The 24,737-nt window shown below is 46.5% G+C and overlaps 1 protein-coding gene across 1 annotated transcript in view; it reads right to left on the bottom strand.

The window, feature by feature from the left end:
- IQGAP1 (IQ motif containing GTPase activating protein 1) overlaps window positions 1-24,737 on the bottom strand; it is a 532,553-nt gene that overhangs the window by 152,083 nt on the left and 355,733 nt on the right. The window contains exons 30-31 of the mRNA XM_085644306.1: window positions 2,710-2,842; window positions 2,213-2,315 (exon numbers count right to left, since the gene is read on the bottom strand). Coding sequence (XP_085500432.1) covers window positions 2,213-2,315; window positions 2,710-2,842 — 236 coding nt within the window. The remainder of the gene's footprint in view (window positions 1-2,212; window positions 2,316-2,709; window positions 2,843-24,737) is intronic.

Genomic DNA, 24,737 nt, shown 5'->3' on the forward strand with positions numbered 1-24,737 from the left:
GATGCGCCGGCTCCGATCTGTAGGGGGGAGGATGCGATGACTTTGGCTTTCGTTGCGTAGGTTTCTTAGGGGGAAGCTTCACGCACAGGTACGGTGCAACGCTCTTCGATGGGGCGCGATGCGTGGCGCGGCGTTGACTTCTGGCGCCGCAACCCTCAAAGCGCCACGGGACGGGACTCTGCGTCGACGCACGCAGCGACTGGATACTTTCACGCACCGGCAGTGGTGCGGCCTGCAAACTGGTTCTGCGACGACCTTCGCAGTGTCAGGAATCTTCACGCACCGGGACGATGCTCGATGCACTCGGCGATGCGGGGACTCCGGGTGCTGCGATGACGCCGCAATGAAATTCTTCTCGCACTCTCGATCTTGCGCATCGCAACCGGATGATGCGACCCTCAAACGGATGATGCGATGGGTACCAGTTACTCTTGTTCACGCTTTTTGCTTTCCAGCTCCCAAACACAGGAAAACGACCTCCTGAGGCCCCAAGACTAGGCAAGCACTCCAAGGCAGCTCAGAACTCACTCAGCAGAGTTACAGGGGAGCTGGTGGTGAAGTCCTTTTGTTCCTGGGATTTCTTAACAAGGAGCCAGCTCTCCTCAGGCCCTTAGAGATCAGAATTTAAAGAAGGGGAAACAGCAGAGTCCTTCCCTCTCCTTGGCAGCAAAGCAAAACAGCAAGCAGGCAGTCTTCTCCTCTTCAGTTCCTTCCAGCTTTCTCCTTGGCAGAGGTTCCTTCTTAGTTCCACAGTGATCTAAAGTTTATGTGTCTGGGGTTCTCTTCTTATACCCCTCCAAGTCGTTGTCTCTCTATGTTTCAGTGGGGGGATTCCCCTGCTCAAACCGGTTCCTGGGTGTGCTCTGCCCTGGAGCACCTGGTTCCTTTCAGAGTGAGGGCAGGGTCGTTGGACGCCCGGCAGGAGGTGGAGCCTTCTTTGTGCTGGCAGAGGCAGAGTCCTCAGCCTGGCCAGCAGGGGGTGGAGCCGGCATTGTGCTGTCAGAGGCAGCCCTATTCAAACCCAGGGGCTACTCCTCCCACCCATCTAGAGCAGATCTCCCTATTCACCCTGCTGCTGACTCATCCAGACTCCTGGAGCCACCTAGTCCATCACATGACACCAGTCAGCCAATCTGCACACAGGCACACAGGAAGGTTAAACAGGAGAATAGCTACTTTCTAAAAAGTGCTATTCTCACACAGTGAAATTAAAAGCCATCTTTCTTAAAAGATGTATAATTAAATTCTGAACACAAAGATACCAAACTTGGATTTTCGATCTTGCCGTTAGGGGAAGATAGGCATGTAAACAGCCTCCCCCATTTTGTCCTATGGGCAAGAAAGCCTCTCAGCAGTGAAAAACGACAATGGCTGTAATTCACTACCAGGGCATGTTACACACCTCAGTACATGCCCTACCTTTCAGATACACTGCACCCAGCCCAGGGGGGTACCTAGGGCCACCATAGGAATGCCTTATATGTACAAAAAGGGAAGGATAAGGCCTGGTCAGTGGTTGCACTGGCCAGGTCGACATGGCAGTCCTGGACTGCACATAGGCACTGCAAGCAGGCCTAAGACATCATTTTAGTGCTACTCCTGTGGGTGGCACAATCAGTGCTGCAGCCCACTAGTAGCATTTGTACTACCAGCCCTGGCACTCTCAGTGCACTTTACTAGGGCCTTGCAGGTAGAACAAATATGCCAAACATGTATAGCCAATTACATCACAATTTCCCTAGGGAGCACTTGCACTTTGACACTGATCAGCAGTGGCAAAGTGCCCAAAGCATCTATACCAGTAAAAACGACATCCAGCATAGCATCAAAAATACAGGAGGTAGAGGCAAAAAAGTCAGCGGTAACCACGCCAAAAGATGCCAGGTCTAACATATTCCAATTAAGGATGCTAGTATTTTCAAGATTTCTCTCGTTATCTGGTTAGGTTTATTATTTGAAAAGTAGAGAATGGGTGGTCACTGAAGTTTCTCAGGGATGCGTCTATACCTTGAAATATCTGCGAGAAGTGCCTAGAAACACTATAGCTACTACAGAGCGCTATGTTAAATAAATAACACAACAAACCGGAATGAAAGCCAAGCAGAAGTGTTCAGGACATGAAATCTAGTTTACAGAACGGTGAAAAGTATCACCTCCAGGGAACAAGCATTTTTCTACTTTTTAGTAGTCATGTGGGTAAAGAACAACTCACCTATGAGGGCCTCTATCGTAGGCACTTCCCCCAGGTCATCCAGAAGCTCGTGGATTGGATCATTGTGTTCTGGTGCAATAGCATCCTGATGATCTAAGAGGAGCTGTAACAAAATTAGAATCTTTCAGACAATGCTCACATTAACCTCAAAGAAACTAGGTTACAATGCAGCGAGCGGCAAGTCTACGAAGATTTGTTACATCCAAACTCTCATGCAAGTGTACATTGTACAAGCTGTCAGGTGCTTTCAGAAAGACAACCAGCCTACAGGGCTATATCAGGCTCTCCGATAAGACAAGCCTGTTTGAGATATACTTATGTATAATTAAGGTGTGTATTCATTTAACCATAGCTGATGGTTTTGTGATGTATCTATATGTGTGTGTGTATATATATATATACACATACATAGTTTTGTATGTATATTTACATTGAGACCTGTTTAACGGTTCCAGCACCTGGCGTGAGGGCTGGTTTGCAAGTAGGAGGGTACTCACTGTGTGCGTGTTGACGATTTCTCCAATAGAAATATAGATGATTGGTTTGGTGAGTGTAACCAAGTCTGAATATTCATCCACATTAAACTTATCTTCCGGTTCTGGAACATCACAAGCTGCTAGAAAAAAGCGCCTGTGAAAAAAAGTAGATTTGTACTTAATGACAATCAACTGTGCATTTGAATACATCTTCATAAGTTAAATAGGGTGTCAGAGGGAGTGCTACAACGAGAAATGGCACAATGTTGTACCACATGTAAAAGTGATTGGCAGACATTTGTTAGAGTGCCATGAGTGACATCAGATGATGCCAGCAAAGTGATGCCCACGTGGTCTGTCAGTTGGGTGCTCAAGTTGCCAGGCGGCCCAGCTCGACATGACTCAAGGGTCATACTTGTGCAAACTGTGTATGGCACTCCCTTTGTCCCTACCCTGATCTACTCTTATGCTGTTGTTGACCTGATGTCTGCTGCTTTTTTGCTACTATGCACTACAGGTCGGTAGGACAAAGGATGCTGCATGATGTACCTCAATGCTTCTTTTCGCTCGCCTCCCCTTATTCAAGGCGGTAGACCCATGGTACTCCTGCTGTGCTTTGAGCCAGATCATCAGCTGCCTTGTGTACCGCTCACCATCGAAGGTAAAGCGCTCTACTGCGCTGTGCCTTTTCTCTCACGTAGATCAGGCAGGTGCTTCAAAAATCAGCTAGAGAACGTATCTTGAGGCTTTGCAGCCGTCAATAATCAGTGCATGGACTGGTTATGTGCTTTTTGCAAAACATTGGACACTTATGAAATGCCACAAGAAAACACTATAGATGACATACTGAAAGCAAAAGAGTCACAATCATATTTCAACAAATAACTACAGACGACATAAGACGAATCGCACTGGAAGAGCAGCACTATGATCCATTACAAAGCGATTCTTATTAAAAACCCTATTTAATAACTCCTGTTTCATGAATGAAGATATAGAATGTATGCTATGGGAGAGTTTATATAAGATGAATTTGCATGCCGGAGGGGCTAAGAGTTTTTGACTATTTAACTGAACACAAATATCCCACATTACCTGTGAGATGGCATATTTGTGCTCATTTACGTAGTCACTGCATAAACATTTGCGGCAGATATTACTAAAGCACTTTCAGGCAAATGGATAGTCCTTAGCTATCGGATGACAGTATTAGAGTGAATATTTCAGAAAGAGAATTACAATTTTACTGGCTTCATATATGTTACAGTCCCTGGGATAGCACTCTATGAACAAAGTAAGTCCTCGGATTCTTGCGTCACAGCCAGCTAGCTAGCTAGCTCTGCGGAATCTAATGCAGTAATCTGGTTCTATTCCATACAAAATGCCCTTGAAATCTGAAACATTCACAAAAATGGCATCTAGTTAACGGATGTATTTGTAGCAATGTCCTAGGTCAAAGGAGCACTGAAGTGCTTCACTGCAAGGATTTTTATTGTAACAAGAACCTCTCAAACATGGTTGTTGCAGACAGCGAAGACCAGTTAAATTTGGATACCTGGAAAAAGCATAAAATGATGAAACACGGACAGTACTGACCAACACAACTGACATGTTTAGATTACACATGTTTACAATTTGAGATTTGCCCAGAATCCGTTTTTGAAATAGTGGAATCCAGAAGAGAGCACGGATTTCAAGTTTCCAAGGTCTGCAACTCAGCTAATGGTACCTATTTTCCCAAAGGGGTGCCTTGGTACTCCATCCACAGAGACTGAGATAGAGACACAAAAGAGACTGACAGAGGGATGGAGAGAGGTAAAGGAAAATGCTACTTACCCAGTATGCATCTGTTCTTGGCAGATAGAGCTGAAGAGACATATGCTTTTGCATAGATCACCATCTAGTGTTGGGTCCGGATGTTTGCACTTTGTTTTTCTTTGTAGAAGTCTTTCCAGTCACGAGGTAGGTGACTCCTCCTTTCGGTGAAAGTGCACATGGGCATCGACTCCATCGTTAGATTGTTTTCCCGCAGAGGGTGATAATGGATTTAGTAAGAGTAGTAAAAAGGAGATGTCCATGAATGCATGTATCCAAGTAAGATGTTACTGCAACAGGTATAGGTACCCGGGGAGGCAGGCGGGCGAGTGGGCGCATATAACTCATCAGTTCTATATGCTAAGAACAGATGCATACTGGGCAAGTAGCATTTTCTGTTTGAGGCATATGAGCTGTAGATCATATGCTTTTGCATAGACTACATAGCAGTTATCTCCCAAAGCGGTGGCTAGCCTGCAGCATTCTGAAATAGTGTACATAAAACTGCTTGGCCTACCGTGCTGCCAACACATCCACAGAACCGTGTTTTGTGAATGTGTGAGGTGTAGACCATGTTGCAGCTGTGCATATATCACCTATGGGTATATTTCCTAAGAATGCCACAGAAGCCCCCAGTTTGAGTGTAGAGTGTGCCCTAGGGGGAACTGTAATGTTCGTTTAGCCTTTGCATAGCATATTTGAATGCATTTGACTATCCACCTTGCAATTCCGGATTCTGATATAGGATTGCCTTTGTATGGTGGAGCAAAAGCGACAAAAAGCTGATTTGTGTTACGGAAAGGCTTTGTCCTTTCAATGTAATACAGCAATGCTCTTTTCGCATCTAATGTGTGTAGTGCACGTTCTGCCACTGAATCTGGTTGAGGGAAGAACACGGGTAACTCAACAGATTGATTGATGTGAAAAGCAGAAATTACTTTAGGATTAGTCGAAGAACCACTTTATTTTGGCGCATTTGTAAAAAAAAGGTTCTTCTATGGTCAATGCCTGAAGTTCACCCACTCTTCTGAGTGATGTGAGCGCAACTAGGAAAGCAACTTTCCATTTGAGAAATTGCAGTTCACATCTGTATAATGGTTCAAAGGGTGGACCCATTAGTCTGGTGAAAAAAAATGTTGAGATTCCACACTGGAGCAGGTGGACGTCTCGGGGGAATAACTCTTTTCAGTTCCTCCAGAAACACTTTAACGACAGATACTCTATAAAGAGATAGATGTGGTCTATTTTGGAGGTATGCAGCTATAGCAGCTAGATGTAAACGTATCGACGTGTATGCTAAATTGGCACGTTGTAGATGTAACAAATAGCATATAATATTTTGGACAGAAGCATCAAGCGGGTTGATGTGGTTGTTATTACAGTAAATCACAAACTGCTTCCACTTTGCTGCATAGCAGGCTCTTGTGGTAGGACATCAAGCCTCTTTGATAATATTCATGCAGTCTGGCGGTAGATTAAGATAGGCAAACTCTAGGACTTTAGGTGCCAGATCGCCAGATTTAGTTGTCTGGGGTCTGGGTATCTTATGTATCCATGGCTCTGTGTGAGGAGATTGGGTGTAAGACGTAGTTTTTGATGAGGAACTACCGAGAGTTCCAATAGGGTTGTGAACCATGGTTGACGTGTCCATGTGGGAGCAACTAGGATTAGTGTCAGGGACGCTTGTTTGAGTTTCCGAACCACTAATGGAATGAGTGGGAGAGGCGGAGAAGCGTAAGCAAATATCCTTGACCAGTTCATCCATAGTGCATTGCCTTTGGACAAAGGGTGTGGATACCTGGACGCGAAGTTTGGGCATTTTGCGTTTAGGTGCATGGAGAACAGGTCTAGGTCTGGGTATTTGCTGTGTCTTTCGACTTAGCAGATCTGCCATCTGATTGTCTACTCCTGGGAGGTGTTCTGCTAGAAGATAGATTTTGTGATCAGTGGCCCACATCCATATGTCCTGGGCTAGGTGGGACAGTTAAAGGGAGTGTCCCCCCCCCCCCCCCCGTTTTCGAATGTAGTACATGGCTGTAATGTTGTCTGTAAGGATTAGCACAGTCTTGCATACTAGCTGAGCTTGAAAAGCTTTTAAAGTCAGAAAAATAGCTAACAGTTCTAGATGATTTATATGAAGCTGTTTTTGTTGCAAGCTCCACAACCCTTGAATTGTGTGGATTTGGAGGTGCGCTCCCCAACATGTCAGTGATGCGTCTGCTGTCAGTACGATCTGTGAAACCGGGTCGCTGAAGGGCCGCTCTTTCAAAAGGTTTTGTGTGTTCCACCACTACAGAGAGCGATGGGTGCGGCCGTCTACCAACACTAGATCTGATAATTGACCTTAAGCCTGGTTCCACTGACGTGCTGAGCATTTCTGTAGGAGGGGGCATCTGAAGTCTTGCGTAGGGAACTATGAAAATGCAGGACACCATCATTCCCAGTAATTGCATGAACAGTCGAGCTGGTAAGGAGTGTTGAGGCTGGAACTGAGACATCAGGTTTTGAATATTCCTGATTCTGGCTGGAGTTGGGTATGTTAGAGCTTTCTGTGTGTCTATAGTAGCTCCTAGACCTCCTAGATAGTCTTGAGACATGGATGGTTGGAGATGGGATTTGGTCTGGTTTACTGTGAATCCTAGTTGGTGAAGCAATTGCACAGCCTTTTGTGTATGGCGTAGATAGCTGTTGCTGTTGTGCGAGCTGGCCTTTATGAGCCAGTCGTCTAAGTATGGGAAGACGTGAACATGTCTCCTGAGGTGGGCTGCGACTACTGCCAAACACTTTGTGAAAACCCTGGTAGCAGTTGTTACTCTGAAGGACCCGGTGGCTTGAGGCGGTGTAGGTTCCTAACGGGTGCCGAGCAGCGAGGGCGGTGTGCCATATTTGCTCGCACCTCCACCCCGGGATCCCTGAGGCGACGAACAGTCTAGCCTCACAAGTAAACTCGTTTCTCTCCACCATTATAGTTTTTGGCGGATTTTTCCTGTGTTTATATATCATTTTTCACACAGCAGCCCACGGGAGGGTGAACCTTAGCGCGTTCACACCACCGGGGCACCCACACTTCCACTCTGGTCCTGATGAAAGCCTGTAAATTACACATAAAGGCAGAAACATGTTGACCGCCATGGAGTGAACCCGGTCTGTTATATTTTTTTGACCATCACTCCTTTTTATTATGTTTTAATTTTCCAATTAGCAAAACGAATAAAATACTTTTTTGACTTAATTGGGAATTTTAAATTCACTGTCACCACACACAACCCCGCTCCGCAGTAACCTGGCATTGCAGCACACTGGGATGGCATTCGGCCATGCCCGGTGGAGCCCGATGATGAAGCATGTCACCAACCAGGTTGGTGAGTGAGGGCTTTTCATACATAATTTGTATTACCTCCGCAGGTCTGTTTTCCTCCCTGTAAGTGATTGGGTAGGTTCTGACCTTGGAGACCGGTGCTTCCTCGGATGGTGAGTGCATTCTTGAGATTACACTGACTTCGTTGGTTTACACAATTTTCCTCGAGGGGATCAGTCGTGTTATTACCCTTCCTCTTTTGTTGTTACTTTACACTCTGAAGGGAAGGACTTTGAATTGATAATGTTGGAATTGCTACCACAAACCTGAGGTATTTGCGGTGCACAGTGTGTATTGAAATATGAACGTAAGGGTCCCTTAAATCCAGAGTGGATAGAAAGTCACCTTGCTGAAGGAGAGGAAGCACTTGTTGGAGTGTTACCATATGAAAATGGTCCGACTGGATGTATAGATTTAGTTCTCGGTGGTCTATATAGGCCTTAGAGAGCTGTCCTTTTTAAAAATTGGGAAGTAGAGGGAGTACACTCCTGTTCCTTGGAATTGTTAAGGGATCAGTTCTATTGCACCCTTTTGCGACAAAGAAAGAACCTCTTGCTCTAAAAGGGTGAGATGACCTTGGAGGAATATTCGGTGGAGTGCTTGTAAGTTCCAGGCAATAACCAGATTGGATAATTAATAGAACCAATTTGTCTGATGTAACCGTATTCCAAATGGGCAGAAATTGTGAAAGACGTCCCCTGACAGGAGTGGAATGATCGGGGTGTATGAGAAATAAGTCACTGCTTGTTGTTTGCAGGGGAGGTGCTTGTTGAATTACCTCTGCCTTATCCCTTGCCATTGTTTCCTCTATATGCTCCTCTAAAGTAACCTCTTGAAGAGGGCGACTGATTGTTGCCCTTGTAATAGGAGGAGGGATTCTCTGTAGATGCATTTTTGGATCCGCCCCTATAGTATGAGCGACGAAAGGAACCCCTATTAGAACGTGATTGTAAGGCCCCCATGGACTTAGGAACTTCATTATCTTTTTTCATCTTTTCCAGTGATACATCGACAGCTGGGCCAAAGAGATGTTCTTTATCAAAAGGATGATTAAGAATAGACGCTTGTACTTCAGGCTTGAACCCTGAAATCCTTAGCCAGGAATGTCTACGGAGTAGTACACTAGTGTTTATTGCCTGAGCTGCTGCATCTGCCTGATCGAACACACACCTGATAGAGGTAATAGTTATTAATTTACCTACTTGAATAAGGTCACAGGCTTTAGCTTATGCTCATCGGGTAGAAATTCAATGAGCTTTTCGAGTTTGTCATAATGAGCACTATCATACCTTGCCAACAATGCTTGGGCATTGGCAATGCGCCAATCATTAGCTGCTTGGGAGGCTATCCTTTTTCCCGAAGCATCTAATAATTTGGACTCCTTATCAGGAGGAGGGGCGTCCTCTGTTTGAGAGTTAGCTCTCTTACGAGCATTGGAAAAGACGAGAGTCTAACGGTAACTGGCCTTTGATATACCCATGGTCATTAGGTGCAGCTTTGTACGTTTTTCTCTACCCTGGGAGTGAGGATCCTAGCTCTTACAGGGTCTTTAAAGATATCCTGTGTGTTTGAGCATTGCCTTTAACATTGGCAATGTTTGTGTAGCCTTTTGAGATGAACTCAGTGTCTCCACCAAAAAATCCTCCTCTAAACTTTCTTTATGAAGCTCTACTTCATGATAATGTGCGGCCCTACTAAGGAGCTTGATATACCCAATGTTGTCATCTGGGGGCGAAGGCCTCGATGGATATAGGTCAGGGTCATTATCTGGTTGAGAGACATTATAATGATCCCATGGTTGATCCTGTGGTGCATCTTGTGGTGCATATTCATCCATGTCCCCATCCTCATCCACTGTGTCTTGTGGGTCAGGTGATGGTGGCGTAGGGGAATTTGTAGGTGTAATTAGTAAATTTAGATCAGTGGGTGTAGAAGGTGGGATATATGGTGGGGAAGGGTTAGTGTCCACATTTTTCCTCTTCAGAGGAATATTGTAGTCCTCTGGTAGGCCCATTTTCCTTTTCTCTGGAAGTTCGGTATGAATACATCCAGTTTCTGGGTTAATAACGATCTCCTTCTGTTTCAGATCCGAAGGTGGATTATCGGTCCGAAGCTCTTTAGTTGCAGTTCATTCTTTTGATGCCGGTTATAGCGTTGGCTCCAATGGTTTTGGCTCCTAACATTTAGGTTTATGCAACGGTGGCACGGAAACCAGAATGTGTTTTGTTTTCAACGCCGAAGGTATCGATTCGGCACTGGCATGGGGACAGGTAGAGCCCAAGCCGGAAGGCTGTTTATGTTTCTGAGCTGCGCCCAAAGGCGGGGCACTTGAAACCTTTTCTCAGTGTCGACTTTGGCCTTTAGGCAGAGGAGGGACTGGAGCCTTTTTATGAAGGAGATGGTAGGGAAAGGAAGTCTCTTTACTCACGATCCGTAGTCCCGGTGTGAGGTCTTCAGCATCGTAGTTCGCTTCGGACACGGAGATGTGTTCTTCTTCCATTTTAGCTTCCTGTGCTTGTGTTTCTTCGTGTTCGGACGCGTCTTCGAGGAAGTCCGGCGCAGAGTCGCTTTGTTGGTACATTTCGTGACGTCGAGCCCAACGATCACGGAGGGTTTTCTTCGACCGGAACGATTCAAGAGCAAACGATACACGGAGAATGGGAACGCGATCGTTAAACAATACCGTCGAGGGTAGTGGATTGCGCGTCGAAGGGGGCCCGAAGAAACGGTGTTGAACCGGAGCCCAACAATTCACATCCAAACCTGATGGCAGAAAAAAACAATCTAACAATGGAGGCAATGCCCATGCGCACTATCACCGAAAGGAGGAGTCATCTACCTCGTGACTGGATAGAATTCTTTGAAGAAAAAACAAAGTGCAAACATCCCGACCCAACACTAGATGGCGATCTATGCAAAAGCATATGATCTACAGCTCATGCCTCGAACATGTTATTCTTAACAACCAGTTTCTCATAGCAGAAGAGACTAATCTGGGAACAGAATCAGAAAATGGATGGAAGTGAATGATTGGAAGTTGAGTATGGTATGCACCTTACTTACATCAATGGTGACATACAATGCAAGGAGACATGGTTGTGAGACTAAAACAAGTTTTCTGTTTTCATACACTCATAGGGAATTAGCACAGGCACAAGGAAGACATTGGACATACCTTTGGAGAAAACACAGATTTCGCTACGAGCAGATTACGGTCTGGCACACTCTGTGGCATCCATGTCCAAACCCCTCTGCTACAGATGGTCACAGACTCACCTACTTCTACTTGCCTGGGATCATCTAACAGAATGATGGGCCAAGTGTGCGAACACTGGATTCACAAAAAGTGGTTGCAAATTATGCACTAACCTTTTGCCAATTCAATTAGATTATGAGACTAGACCTATGTACTAATAGGCCGGTTTGCAAAATCACCATTTGGAGTAGGCCACAATATGAGCTACCTTATGAATATTGATTGAGTAGGTTGCAAATTGCAACTTATTTCGATAAGTTGCCATCACACAGATCATGGTGTGCTGGGTTCAGCAGTCCACAGGGTCTGTGGTTGCATTTAATTAAACTTTTTTTTTTTTTAACATGCTTTGAAAGAAAACAAGTGTACCTTATTAAAAAAGTTTGTCTGAAAGTGTCAGTGGTCCGAGGGTCAGTGAAGACTCACAATCCTTTTTTTTAACATTCACAAAGGAGAAGGAATACACCTTTGCAAACGGTCACTACCTCCTTTCAGTAGTCAGTAACCTGTTAATGGGTTGAGAACGACATGATGATTGCAAACCATTGATACACTGAATTGCAAATCACAATCTGGAAGGGATGCCCTCAACATGGCCTTCAAAATTGCGATTTGTTCTGCATTTCTAAACTCATTTTAAAATTTGGTAATCATTTACTAAATCAAAAAAAATGTTTCGTACATATGAAAAAGCCATTTAAGGGTCGCAAATCATGTGATTTAGCTAAATATCTCAGTACATGAAACCGTAGGTTACTTGGTGAATGAATAAAGGCAAGCTTGCGGGGCGAGTGAAGAAAGGATCCTGTTGTGTACCTAGGATTCTTCTAGCTAGTACAGGTCAATGGAGACTATGGAAAGTCTACATTGAGGAAACCTCAGGGAATCATAAAGCAGGCATATGAAGCAATGTGCATTCTCACTACTTGCCCTGCCTGTATGTCTTTTCTATTACATGCATATACTATGACTAAGACCCCTGTGCTTGGATAACCTCAGCAAAAATGCCCAAAAATGTAATCCCCAAGTCAGAAATGCAAACTAATATACACATTGTGACAGTACACGTTGTGGCACACAAAAAAAAAATGATTTGTGAGACCCAGATATCCTTTATTCTCAGAACATTTCTATAGGAAATCTGCCTTTTCCGTGTGGTCACCTTGGATTGTATTTTCTTTTGCTAAACCGTATATTTTTTGCTGGCTTTAGAACTCTGTGAACTTTACTCATGCTAACCTACAGTGACTGCACTCCCCCATTAAACATGGCGGAATTGGCATATTCCTAAATTGTATAATTCACTTACCTATATGGTACAAAATGTACCCAGGACATGCAAGTAAAATGCCCTTAATGGATGCAGCACCTATTATGCCATCCACTACTGTTACAGTGTAAACCATGGCTCAAGGCCTACCACTGTTGGCTGACTGTGGCAATTTAAACACTGCAATTGGACCTGCAGTGTAAAAGTAGGACATGCAAAAATGTAATGTTAACATGTCCTTACTTTGACTAGCATCCAAATGCTATTTTTCAATGTGGTTATGTTTCATTCAGGCAGAACTAACTGTACAATGTAGAAAAACAGAGTACAGCTATCAATCTTAATTCTGTATCTGTGGGATGGGACTAGGTATAAAAATAGTTAAACAACTATTTTTAATAGTTGCAATCAATCCACTTCAATAGCGAAGGCAGTTTTGTAATAAATATTAAGGAAAAAATAACTTTCAGAGAATTACCTTTTCCCTGCCTAAAGTTTCTGAAGGCTAAATTTGCATTTGCTACCTCACTTTTGCCAGTTAGCAATTAACATTTGAATAGGTATGAAAAAGGTGTGAAATGCTTCCCAAGAGCACACAATAAGCCAACCTGGATGGGAGCACATAACTCCTCTAAACCTGACAGAATATTCAGATTGGGGGCTGTGAGGATCCTTTTTCACATTGCAGTATAAAATCCTTGCTTGAATGTAAAAGCCTGCTTGATAGGCCTGCTGGGTTTACATATAACACGGGGGGCAGCCTTGAAAGGAAGTGAACCAGGACGCCAAATCAATGTTGTGTTTTTCACTGACTTGTTGCTGAAGGACATACTTTGTTTTGCCAGACTTCGGTCTCTTGATTTCTATATATAGGACTAGGGGCCGACTTAAAAAGGAAGGGAACAGGATGCTAAAACAATTCTTGTGTATCCACCGTCTGGTTGCTGGTAAACACTGCTTTGGTCTACCAGACTCCAGTCTATAGGTTTATTGGGGGTACTGTGACTACCCCAAATTAGATTTTAGTGTTAGATGTGGGAAGTCACCAGGATCCCCCCTAGCCCTCAGAGTCCATGTTTAGCACGGCCGAAGACTTCCGCCACCTTGAAAGTGCCTAAAGAGGACTGGGTTGGCCCTAGGTGCATTTACCTCATTGGTAAGGGTGCACCAGGAGTCATTCCCACCCACTAGCTCATGCCAGGCATTAATGTGGCAAATTCAGACACCCCTTTCAGACCACTCCTGAACGTGAGGAAGATCAGAAGATGACTAAACCTGCTGGCTATGACCTGAGAAGAGCCCTAAAGGACCTGGCCTGCTGCTCTTCTTCTCAGGACAAAGAGGTGGACTCCAAGGGTCATATGGATTACCTCCTGTTCAAGCTGCAGGGACAAAACAATCTACAGGAGGCCTTTCCTGCAGCTGACCGGTGGCAAATTGGACTGGACTGGGCCCAACTATTGGCCTCTGCCTGATACTCAGTAAGGCTCTAAAGTGCCTCCACATAGGTCCTGGGGGCTTTAGAAGTGTACTCCTGTGGTGGATTGGAGCTTATAGGACTAAAGTCAGAAGGTAAAATCTTTGAACAGGCGGAACTGGTTGGTGTATAGGACCCGGACTCAATTATGTTCAGCATCAAATTGCACCTGGGTTCTGGTCTACCTCTACCAATGAACCTCATTGACTATTCCAATTTAAAACTTACAACATATCTGCAGTGATTGAAAGGAGTGGTGAAAGCGGAAGCATGAAATAATATCCCTACTGGGATGGGTTGCGGCCATTAAGATGGCTATATTACCTAAGATCCTCTATGTCTACCAGACCTTGACGTTCGATTCCGAAAGATTTCATTGTGGAACTCCAATCCCTCTGTTACACATACCTCTGGGGTGGAAACGTCCCACTCCTCTCCATTCATCAATGCTCTCTTAAGCTGCGACTAGGGGGTTTAGCATATTACTACGCTGTGGCTCATCTTTGAATTCTCGTTCACTGAACTAGGCAAGAAACAGGCAAAAGTTGGCGTATGACTAATCATACTTAGGTGTTCGGTCCTTTGTGGGAGATCCCATGGAGACGTAGACGTCAGCGAACCGGCCCTCTCTATCTGTCCACTATCACTAAGGCTATCTTAGAGACCTGGGACAAAGTGGCAACCAAAAAAGGGCTTACATCCTTTCCGTCGCTATTTACGCCCCTCCCCGCCTGGAAAGAGGACCCTATATGGCTTGGCTATGGGGATTGGGGTGGGGGGTGCAAATGCTGTGAGGTATCTTCGAGGGGGCTTGATTAAGCCCTTCAACCAGCTTCAGCTTGAATATGGCCTATGGGAGGTAGAGACATTTCACTACCCAGAGCTGCAGCACTGGGCCCTCTCCCCAGAGATCCTGGAGGGTGCTACCCAAGCACTCACCCCCTTCGAGAGATAATTATTCCAGTGCACTGATGATACTCACGCCACATCTAAGATCTATGCTATGCAAAACATTAAGGACCACACCCATAAGTTTCCCTTTCCAAAGGCGTGGGAAAAGTCTCTAGACATAGCTTGGACGAAGTCCAATGAGACAAAATACTTATCCGCACACATCATGTCACGCAACATACGGGGGAAGGGAAACATTGGCTGAGATTCTCTACTGGTGGCACCATACTCCTAGTCGCCTAACTAAAATCAAGTCAGTAAGGGACCCACACTTCTTGCGAGGTTGTGGGGACGAAGAAACACTGCTGCACCTGTTGTGGTCCTGCCAGGCCATTGGCCTCTTCTGTTCTTACCACCAACCAGCAGATCACAGGGGCGGACATCATCAGATGCCCTGCGGTTATTCCTCTGGGTTGGCCAGAGGGTGAGATCTATCCCCTGTGAGGGTGGAGGGGGAGTTTAATCTCGCATCTGCTCTTGGCCGCCAAGTAATCTATCCTGTCCTTTTGGGGTCAGCTGTCACCCCCAGCGGAACTCGTTGTATTGAGAGGCTATGGTGGGTCCTAGGTACTGAAAAAAGAGATAGTGAGACTATGGGCGATAAAATTGGGAATCGATGGAGGCCGTTGCTGGACTTTTCTGCCTCGTATATGATGCGCCCAAAGCGACTTAGAGACCTGAAAATTTTAGAAGAATCCAAGATAGAGGCATATTACTTCTCTATCCGCCCATTTACAGCGGATGGATGGATCTCAGATGTAGACTATCTCTTGCACCCTCTGGGCCTTATGTTAGCCTTTTCCTTACCAGCTTGCATTGTACCAACAATATTAATGCTGCTTTCTCACTTTCTATGTATTCTGGTATTGATGTTTTTCAACTGATGTGCACTGGGATCCTGCTAACCAGGCCCCAGTGCACTTTCTCGAAAACAAGGTAAAATGGTCTAATTATCACACAATTGACACATACTTTAGCCCCCCATTTAAGTCTCTAATAATTGGTACCCTTGGTACCTAGAGCATGGGTACTAATGAGGGTCCTTAAGGGCTGCAGCATGTATCATGCCACCATAAGGCACCCCCATACAAATTCCATGCAGCTTGCCATTGCAGACTGCGTATCATGATGCAAACCATGAATAAACACATGACATGGCACACTCAACCGTGTGCAATGCCAAAGTCTTGTGATGAGATATGTGTAAGTCACCCCTACAGAAGGCCTTGAGGCCCTAAGGCAGGGTGATTATATTGCATGTGAGAACATATATACATGAGCAGATATGCCCCTGTGCTGTCTAGTTCAGTTACTAGATGGTACAAGTGAACAGAGAAGCTCTCTTACGTATATGTACTATATGCACTGGCCACTGGTCATTATGAATTTCCCAGTTACATGAGGGCTTCACTGAAACCATACTGATTCCAGAATTGGATTTATTATGACCTTCAACTAAAGGGCACCTTAGAGGAGCTTCCTAAAACTTAGTAGTTCTCTAGTGTGCTGGCTGACTGGTAATGTCCAGCCTGCCAACACAGCCAAGATTCTGACACCCCTGCAGGTGAGAGCGTATGCTCTCTGACACCAGAAACAATGTCTGCTCCGGAGCAAGGTGTTCACATATCATCTAGCAGAATGGCTAGTGATTTAGCATATCAAGGCCAGGGACTTCAAAGTCCCAGCTGCCTTTGATTTGCAACTCTGTCTTCCGCCAGACCTGGGAGATGTCACCACCTGCCCTGAGGCCCATGTGGCACCAGGAAAAGTGGGAAATTAGTTATGCAGTAGGCGTGTTGCACCACCAGGCTAATCACACCCCTAAGATAAGCTACCTGATGTGCTCCACAAAAGGATTCCACTATCTTGTTTTAGGTGGAATCAGGAACTCTACGACAGGGTTATGCCCACTCCCCACAGGAAGTGGTCATATGGGGGATGATGTAGTGATCCCATGGCTACCTAGGTAGCCACTGAGCCATTGGCTACTACCCTTTACTTTCCTTAACACCCATAAATTCAATATTTAGGTGTCTCCCTGACACCAGGAACTCAGATTCGCCTGACTAAAGAGGAAGGACGAGAGCAGAAGAACGCAAGAATTGAAGACTAGCTGCAGACTTGGTGCCAAATCCTGTCTCCCTGCTCCTACCCTAACAATTGCAAAGACACGACTCGTTGTGCAGTTGAGCATCCTTCAAAAGCATCAGAAGGCTTACAGCACTATACAAACCAGCCAGCATCTTCCTTGAAGCAGAGGAGCCACTTCCCTGCAGCCTGCAGGTACTGACCGCAATGTCCGGTTAACCGATCTGCTGACCACCGAGTTCATCGATGCAGCAGCCACTAAGGAGGAGATAATAGTGATCAAGGAGGTCTGATCGGTCTCCCTACCAAGTTTGGAGATGCCGGGACCCCCCCGGAGCTGTCCTACACTAATATCTGGGGTACTGGACCTCTTGCTGCAGCAAAGGCTTGCTCAGTGTCCAGCCACGACACCAACACTGCCAAGACGAGGGACATCGGCACTAGTGAGGCCATTATCAAGAGTGGCCCTGCTGTACTGTTTTGTCCTAATCTCCAGGTCGATTTCACAAGTGAACCTCCAACGTAAGCGACCTGCCAAACAAAGCATCTCTGCACCTGAGCCCCACAGCCTAAGGCTGAGCCGACCTATGGTGCAACCTTGCCCCAGAGACCCTCAAGAACCGAGTCCCCCTGTGGGTTCCGATTGACTGGTCTCCAAATCCCCACTTGCAGCCTTTTTCTGTTACAGGTTTTCTTCATAGACTTCAGTGCATGCTGCGCCCATAGGATAACATTACTGCATTCAAGGCGCAGGTCTCAAATCTGACTGCTGTATTTTCTGTATATATGAAAATAGCTAACCTTACATAGACTCTTAGATCTTGGTGTCTAAATTAATATAAAAATCTATGTTACTTTTCTAAACTGGTGTCAGATTTCCTTATTGAGTGTGTGTCTCATTTATTGACTGTGTGTGTGCAACAAATGCCTAACACTTCCCTCTGATAAGCTTAAGGCTGCTCGACTACACAACCACACTACCACAAATAGAGCATCTTGGAATTTTGTTAGAGCAAGCCCCTGTACACGAATAAGGGATACTCTCTGCGCAGTGCACCTAGTTTTGGTACACTATATAGAGAGCCAGCTTTATATACTAGGATTATTCCTTGAAGTGGGAAGTCTCCTACCGCAAATAATAATCCAATTTCTTACAATTTCAATTGAAGAAGATTTTTTCACCACTGGAAAGCATTTCACCACAGTTACTGAAACAAGCAAGTGCAATTAGACAATAAAAAGAATGCTATTTCATAACTGTAACTATTTCACAGCCAAATTCTAAAATGCTATTGATCACCCAATGATACTCTGTCACACAGCAGTGTGCCAGTTCCTCCACTGCTGTGGCATCACCCGTCTCTTTTCTAGACTCTGCCAGTCTGTCCATTGTGGTATAACTTTTCTTTTTGTTTTACTGTAATATTCTGCTGCTGTTAACTTTTTCTGTTCCTGTTTGATTATGGTGTCCTGCGCCGCTCCTGCCATTTTTCTCCCACTCCTTCCCTCCCACTTCCTGCCTGCCCCTCCCTTCTTTTTAGGAATACTTAAGGAAGCCACAGCGTGGATGCACCACTGGCGTGCTGATGGCATGCCAAAGGCAAATCTGTCTGCGCCTGTACGTGCCTATCCCGCGCCCAGCGCCAAAAACCCTGGCTCGACCACCACCCAAAGATACACCTCTGCCGCCGAGCTCCAAGCCGTGTACCCAGGATTCCGCAACAACTGCTGCTGCACCTCTTGCGGATCCCTGGTAGGACCTTTTACCTGCTGGCACTGCCTCTTCGCCGGCAACACTGAAGTGCCAGCATGCATGGCGACCATCACCACACCTACAGCAACCACCCCAGACCATCTCCACTGCATTCTGCTTAACGCATGTTCTCTCTGTAAGCACACCACCAAGATTTAGTACACCATAACCTCCTTCACCCCCAACATCATCTTCCTCACCAAGATCTGGCTCAACCGTGCATCCGTGCCCGATATCGCCTCAGCTACGCCTGATGGCTACAAGATTGCACACATGACCGCATCAACAAGCACAGAGGTGGAATCGCCATCATCCATTAGGAAACCATCCACAGACGACATCACCCCGATCATGGCACACCTCAACTACTTCCTCTGTATAAACAGCAAAACCGTCATCAGAGGAACCCTCACCTACAGACCTCCAGGACCTTGTCCCAGTTTCTGCAACGCCATTCCTGATTTCATTGCCCCGCTTGCCATCGACTCTGAAAACTGCATCCTCCTCGGTGATTTCAATTTTCACCTCAATGACCACAACAATACCAACAGTGCCAACCTCCTTGAAAGTATGAGCAACATCGGCCTCACCCAACTAGTCACAACCCCACACACATTGCAGGACACACAAATGACCCCATCTTCACAGACCTCGACAACGTCAAGTACAGTCATGTCACCAAGCTCACCTGGATAGACCACACCATTGTCGACTTCACCATCTCGGGATACCCCGGCACCACCCCCAAGCCACGCAGCACCTCACACACAGATGGAAGTCAAGTCGATCCCCTTCCTCACCGGGAGAACCCAGAGAACCACCCTTCCTCCCTTCACTTTGCAACCCAAGAACACCATCTGTGGCATCCCTGTTCAACACCTACATAACTCCCTTGGTCAATGTCGACAGATTGCATGGACTAAACATAATATCCTACACTGATGATACTCAGCTCATCTTCTCGCTATCAGAAGACCCACTGCAAAACGCTGACGAACTTTCACAGGTGCATGATGAGCATCGCCATATAGATGAAAGACAACTGCCTAAAACCCAACAGAGACAAGACAGAACGAATAGTTTCTTACCTGTCGGTGTAGTTTTGCAGCTTGAAGATCTTTCTGGATTCACTATGCTGTGCATTATTCCGCGGTCTGGTGGTTGGGTCCGGATTCGTAGTCTTTCTTTTGTCTTGTTTTTTTTTTTTTTGTAGCCCAGGTGGGCGTCTACGTCCCACCATTTGGTGCACCTCTCGTGACGTCGTCCTGCTTCCTGCGGAAGTCCCACCTTGGGGCGCCATCTTCGGATTCTTTTTTTTTTGTTTTTGAACCCTAGGCCATTTACCGTATTTCCCCTCAATTTTATCCTTTCTCACATTTCTCTTCAAAACTTCTTTGTTCTCCATTCTCTGTCTTTCCCCCCTCTTCTCCATCCTCATCTTTCTGGCGGAGGTGGGAGGGTTCACTAGTGAATCCAGAAAGATCTTCAAGCTGCAAAACTACACCAAGAGGTAAGAAACTATTAGTTTTGCAGCGTGAATCTTTCTGGATTCACTATGCTGTGCATCAATTTTGATGCGGTTTGTCACTTTTGTGGGGGCTGGGTGGAAGATGAGCGTTGGTCGTTTAATATATGTTGAAGCACCTTTTGTCCTACTTGTGCTTCCTTGTTCATTTGTATATCCACGCAGTAGTGCTTAGTGAACGTGTGCACTGAAGCCCATGTTGCCGCCAGGCATATGTCTTGAATGGGTGTGTTTGCCAGGAAAGCAATTGTTGCTCCTTTCTTCCTTGTGGAGTGGGCCCGTGCCCTTTCTGGTAGTTCTTGTCCTGCCTGTTTGTGGCAGAACTGTATTGTGAGTGCGATCCATCGCGCGATGGTGCCCTTTGTTACTGGCCTACCCAGGAAGCTGGTTGCGAAGGACACAAAAAACTGCTTAGATTTCCTGTGCTCCTTGGTTCTCTCAATGTAGTGCATCACCGCCCTTCTAGCGTCCAGAGTGCGCAGTGCCCTTTCTGCGCCTGTGGTAGGGTTCTGAAAGAAGCTTGGTATTTGTATTATCTGGTTCATATGAAATGCTGACACCACCTTCGGCATGACGTGTGGGTCCGTTCTCATTACGACTTTGTTCTTGTGTATCTGGATGTAGGGCTCTTGCAGCGTTAGCGCTTGCAGCTCGCTTACTCTGCACAGCGAGGTTATTGCCACCAGAAAGGCTGTCTTCATTGTTAGCATTTGAAGGGAGGCCTTGTGAATGGGATCAAAGGGCGCCTTCATAAGTTCCGTTAGGACTAAGTTGAGGTTCCACGCCGGCGGCGGCATCCTTTTTGGTGGCGCTATCCTTTTTGCCCCCTCCAGGAACCTCTTTACAACTCTTGATGTAAAGAAACTTTCACCCGTCTCACCTCGTGTGTAGGCAACAATCGCTGCGAGGTGTACCCTTAGTGAGGATGAACATAGTTTAGCCTTTAGTAGGTGCATGAGGTATCTTAGCACCGTTGATTCCCTTGTCATCTTATTTTGCAGTTTATGTCTCCTGCACCAATGTGTGTACCTCTTCCATTTTTCCCCATAGTACTTCCGTGTCGTCGGTCTCCTTGCTTCCCGGAGCATTCGCATAGTGCTTTGAGGTAGCCTAAGGTGTGAAAACTCTATGTCTTCAGGAGCCATGCCGCTAGGCCGAGGCTCTCTGGCTCTGGGTGTAGAACCTCTCCATTCTGCATGGAGAGTAAGTCCTTTCTTTTGGTGAACTTGTGTGGTGGTCCCTGCGCCATCTCCACTATTTGCGAGTACCAGGTCTGTCTTGCCCACTGTGGTGCCACTAGGATCAGCGTCATGTTGCTGGTCCTGCACTTGTTAAGTACCCTGTGTATCAGTGGTATTGGTGGAAAAGCGTAGGCAAATTTTTTTGACCAGCTTATCCATAGGGCATTCCCCTTGGATTGGTTTTCTGGTTGTCTGGATGCGAAGCTTTGGCATTTTGCATTCTGGTGTGTTGCAAACAGGTCTATTGTCGGTGTACCCCACCTTCTGAATAGCCTTTGCTTTTCCTGTCCATTGAGCTCCCACTCGTGGGACGCCGAAGTCTGCCTGCTGAGCCAGTCTGCTTCCACATTGTCCTTCCCCTGTAGGTGAATGGCCAGCAGGTCTATTTTGAGTGGGATGGCCCATCTCCAAATCTCCTGCGCTAGGTTGGATAGGGGAAATGACTGTGTTCCTCCCTGCTTGTTGATGTAGAACATCGTTGTTGTATTGTCGGTTTGTATCAACACCTTCTGGTTGTACAGTTTTTTCTGGAAGGCTTTCAGGGCTAGGAATACGGTCTTCAACTCCAGGTAGTTGATGTGTCTGACCGCATCCGCTGGAGTCCACAGACCCCTCACTCTGAGCTTGTCCATATGTGCTCCCCATCCTATCTGAGATGCGTCTGTGGTGATGGTCACCGTTGGGTTTGGTGGTGTCAAGGGCTTCCCTATAGTTATGTTCTCCCTGTTCCACCATGCTATCTCTTCATGCACCGCGTGCGTTACAACCACTAGATCCTCCCAACTTCCGCTTGCCTGTGACCATTGCTGTTGCAGCCATTCCTGCAAAGGCCTCATGTGTAGGCGTACATTGGGAACTAGGTGAATGCATGACGCCATCATCCCCATGATCTTGCTCGCTGTTCTCACTGTCAGACCTTGCCCCTTCTAGTAGAGGCGCGTCTCCTTCAGCAGGGTCAGTGTTCTCTTGTCGCTGGGCATCACTGTTCTCTGTAAGGTGTTGATCTTTTCCCCCAGGAAGATCTTCACCTGTTCTGGTTCCATAGAGGATTTCCCCCAGTGTATTGAGAATCCCAGCTTCGTTAGTGTGTTCGTGACCCGCTGTGCGTGTTCCTCGCACTTTTCGCGTGAACTTGCCTTTATTAGCCAGTCGTCGAGGTAAGGGTATACATGAATCCCTTCCCTCCGCAGGTATGCTGCCCCTGCCGCCAGGCATTTTGTGAAAACCCTTGGTGCGGACTTTAGCCCGAATGCCAAGGTTGTGAATTGGTAGTGTTCCTTGCCAATGGCAAACCTTAACAAACCTTTGTGCTGCCTGTTCATTGGGATGTGCAGGTAGGCATCTTTGAGATCCACGGAGGACATGAAGTCTCCATCTCTCATTTGCGGGAGTACCTCTTGTAGGGACGTCATTCTGATTTTTTGCGTCCTTACGTACTTGTTTAGGAACCGTAGATCCAACATGGGCCTTAGTGTTCCGTCCACCTTTGGTACCAGGAAGTAGTTTGAGTACACTCCCTTGTTCCTTTCTTTGAAAGGTACTGGCTCTATGGCATCCTTTAGGAGTAGTTCTTGTGCTTCTTCTACGAGTTGCACTAGGTCCTGTCCCGAGTGCTCCCTCCTCTTTGCTTTTCTGTTTGGTGGTTTCCTTTCCAACTCTATACAGTATCCGAACTGTATGATGTTCAGTATCCATTTGTCTGTTGTTATCTTTTTCCATTCTTGAAGGAAACGTCTCAGTCTGCCGCCTACTGGTGTTGCATGTTCGTTGGCGTTTGGTTTGTGTAACCCTCTCGTCTTTGATCTTTTGTGCTCCACCCTCGGAGGTTTTTTGTGGGTGAGCACTCTTTCCCGTGTGAAGTCACTTTGAGGTGGGTTGGTCTCCCCCTCTGCGTCTCTGGCCTCGTCCGTTCCCCCTGCTTCGAAAGGACTGGCCCGAGGCTGGTATTGCCAGTGTTGTTTCTGCTGGGCCTGCTGCCCGTGATTGTCGCCCTGATGGGCCTGCTGGAATGTTTGGTGTGACGTTCCCCGACTGGTTTCCTCCTCTTCCGTAAGGTCTCCGTGTCGGGGTACCTCTTCTCATTCCTCTGAATTGCAGGGCCCCCATGGACCTTGCTGTTTCGTTCTCCTTTTTAAGCTGGGTGAGTTTTTCATCCACCGGTGCCTCTCCGTTAAAAGGGGTGTTCAGGATGTTGTTCTGAACTTCTTGCTTGAAGCCTGAAATCCTGAGCCAGGCTTGCCTTCTTTCTGTTATTCCAATTGCCATCAGCCTGCTTGATGTTTCTGCTCCATCCAACGCTGGTTTAAGGCAAGAGTTTGCTATATTCTTTCCTTCCTCCACTAGGTGCGCAGCTCTTTGTTGGTATTGCTCGGGGAGGTGCTTCATCAGTTCCCCTATTTCTTCCCAGTGTTGGTACTGGTGCCTGTTCAGTAGGGCATTGGAGTTTGCCATGCGCCAGTGCATTGCCGCATTTCTCTCTATTTTTCTCCCCGTCAGGTCCATCCTCCTGCTTTCCTTGTCTGGAGGTGGTCCAGAGGTTGCTGGGACATTTGCCCTCTTCCTGGCAGTAGATGCAATGATTGAATCTGCTGTGACGGATCCTTTTATGTATGGAGGGTCCTGGGAGGAGTGTTTATATTTTTTCTCTGTCCTAGGTGTGATGGACCTGCATGTTGCTGGGTCCTTGAATGCCTCGTTCCCCTGGTTCATGACACTCTGGAGCATGGGGAGGAACTGGCTCCTAGTTTGGATAGGGAGCAGTGTCTCCAGTAAAAAGTCTGCTTTAGGCTTTTCTTCCTCCAGTTCAACAACAAAAGCTGCAGCCGCGCTTTTGACTACCATGTTGTAAGCCCCTATGTCATCTGGCGGCGAAGGCCTCGAAGGGTAAGTCTCCACAGGCTCTTCTGGATTTTCGGCGTCGAGGTCCTGCCACTCCAGGGTCCTGCGTCGTCGACGGCGCCGAGCCGTAGTTCGATTGTTGTTCCTCATATTCTTCACCCTCATAGTAAAGGTCTTCTTCTTCCTCTCCGGGAGTCTTCGACAGTTCTTCTGCGTCGAACTCCTCCTGTTCCTCGACCTCGACGATGATAGACGGTGGTTTCGTTGGGATAGTGAATTTTTTCATCTTCTCGTCGAACTCCCTTTTCCTTTGAAGGATGCTCTCCATCTCTGCTTCGAGCCTCCTCTTTTTCTTCTCCATTTCGGAGGCGTGTTCGACGTCGAGCGCCGGTCTTTTCGACGGAGCTTGTGTCGACGCGACTTTATCTTTCGAAGTCAAACGCCCACTTTCTTGGCCTTGCTTCGACGACCTTTGCC

Source organism: Triturus cristatus, chromosome 3_1 (assembly GCF_964204655.1).
Source record: "Triturus cristatus chromosome 3_1, aTriCri1.1, whole genome shotgun sequence".
Classification (NCBI taxonomy): Eukaryota; Metazoa; Chordata; class Amphibia; order Caudata; family Salamandridae; genus Triturus; species Triturus cristatus.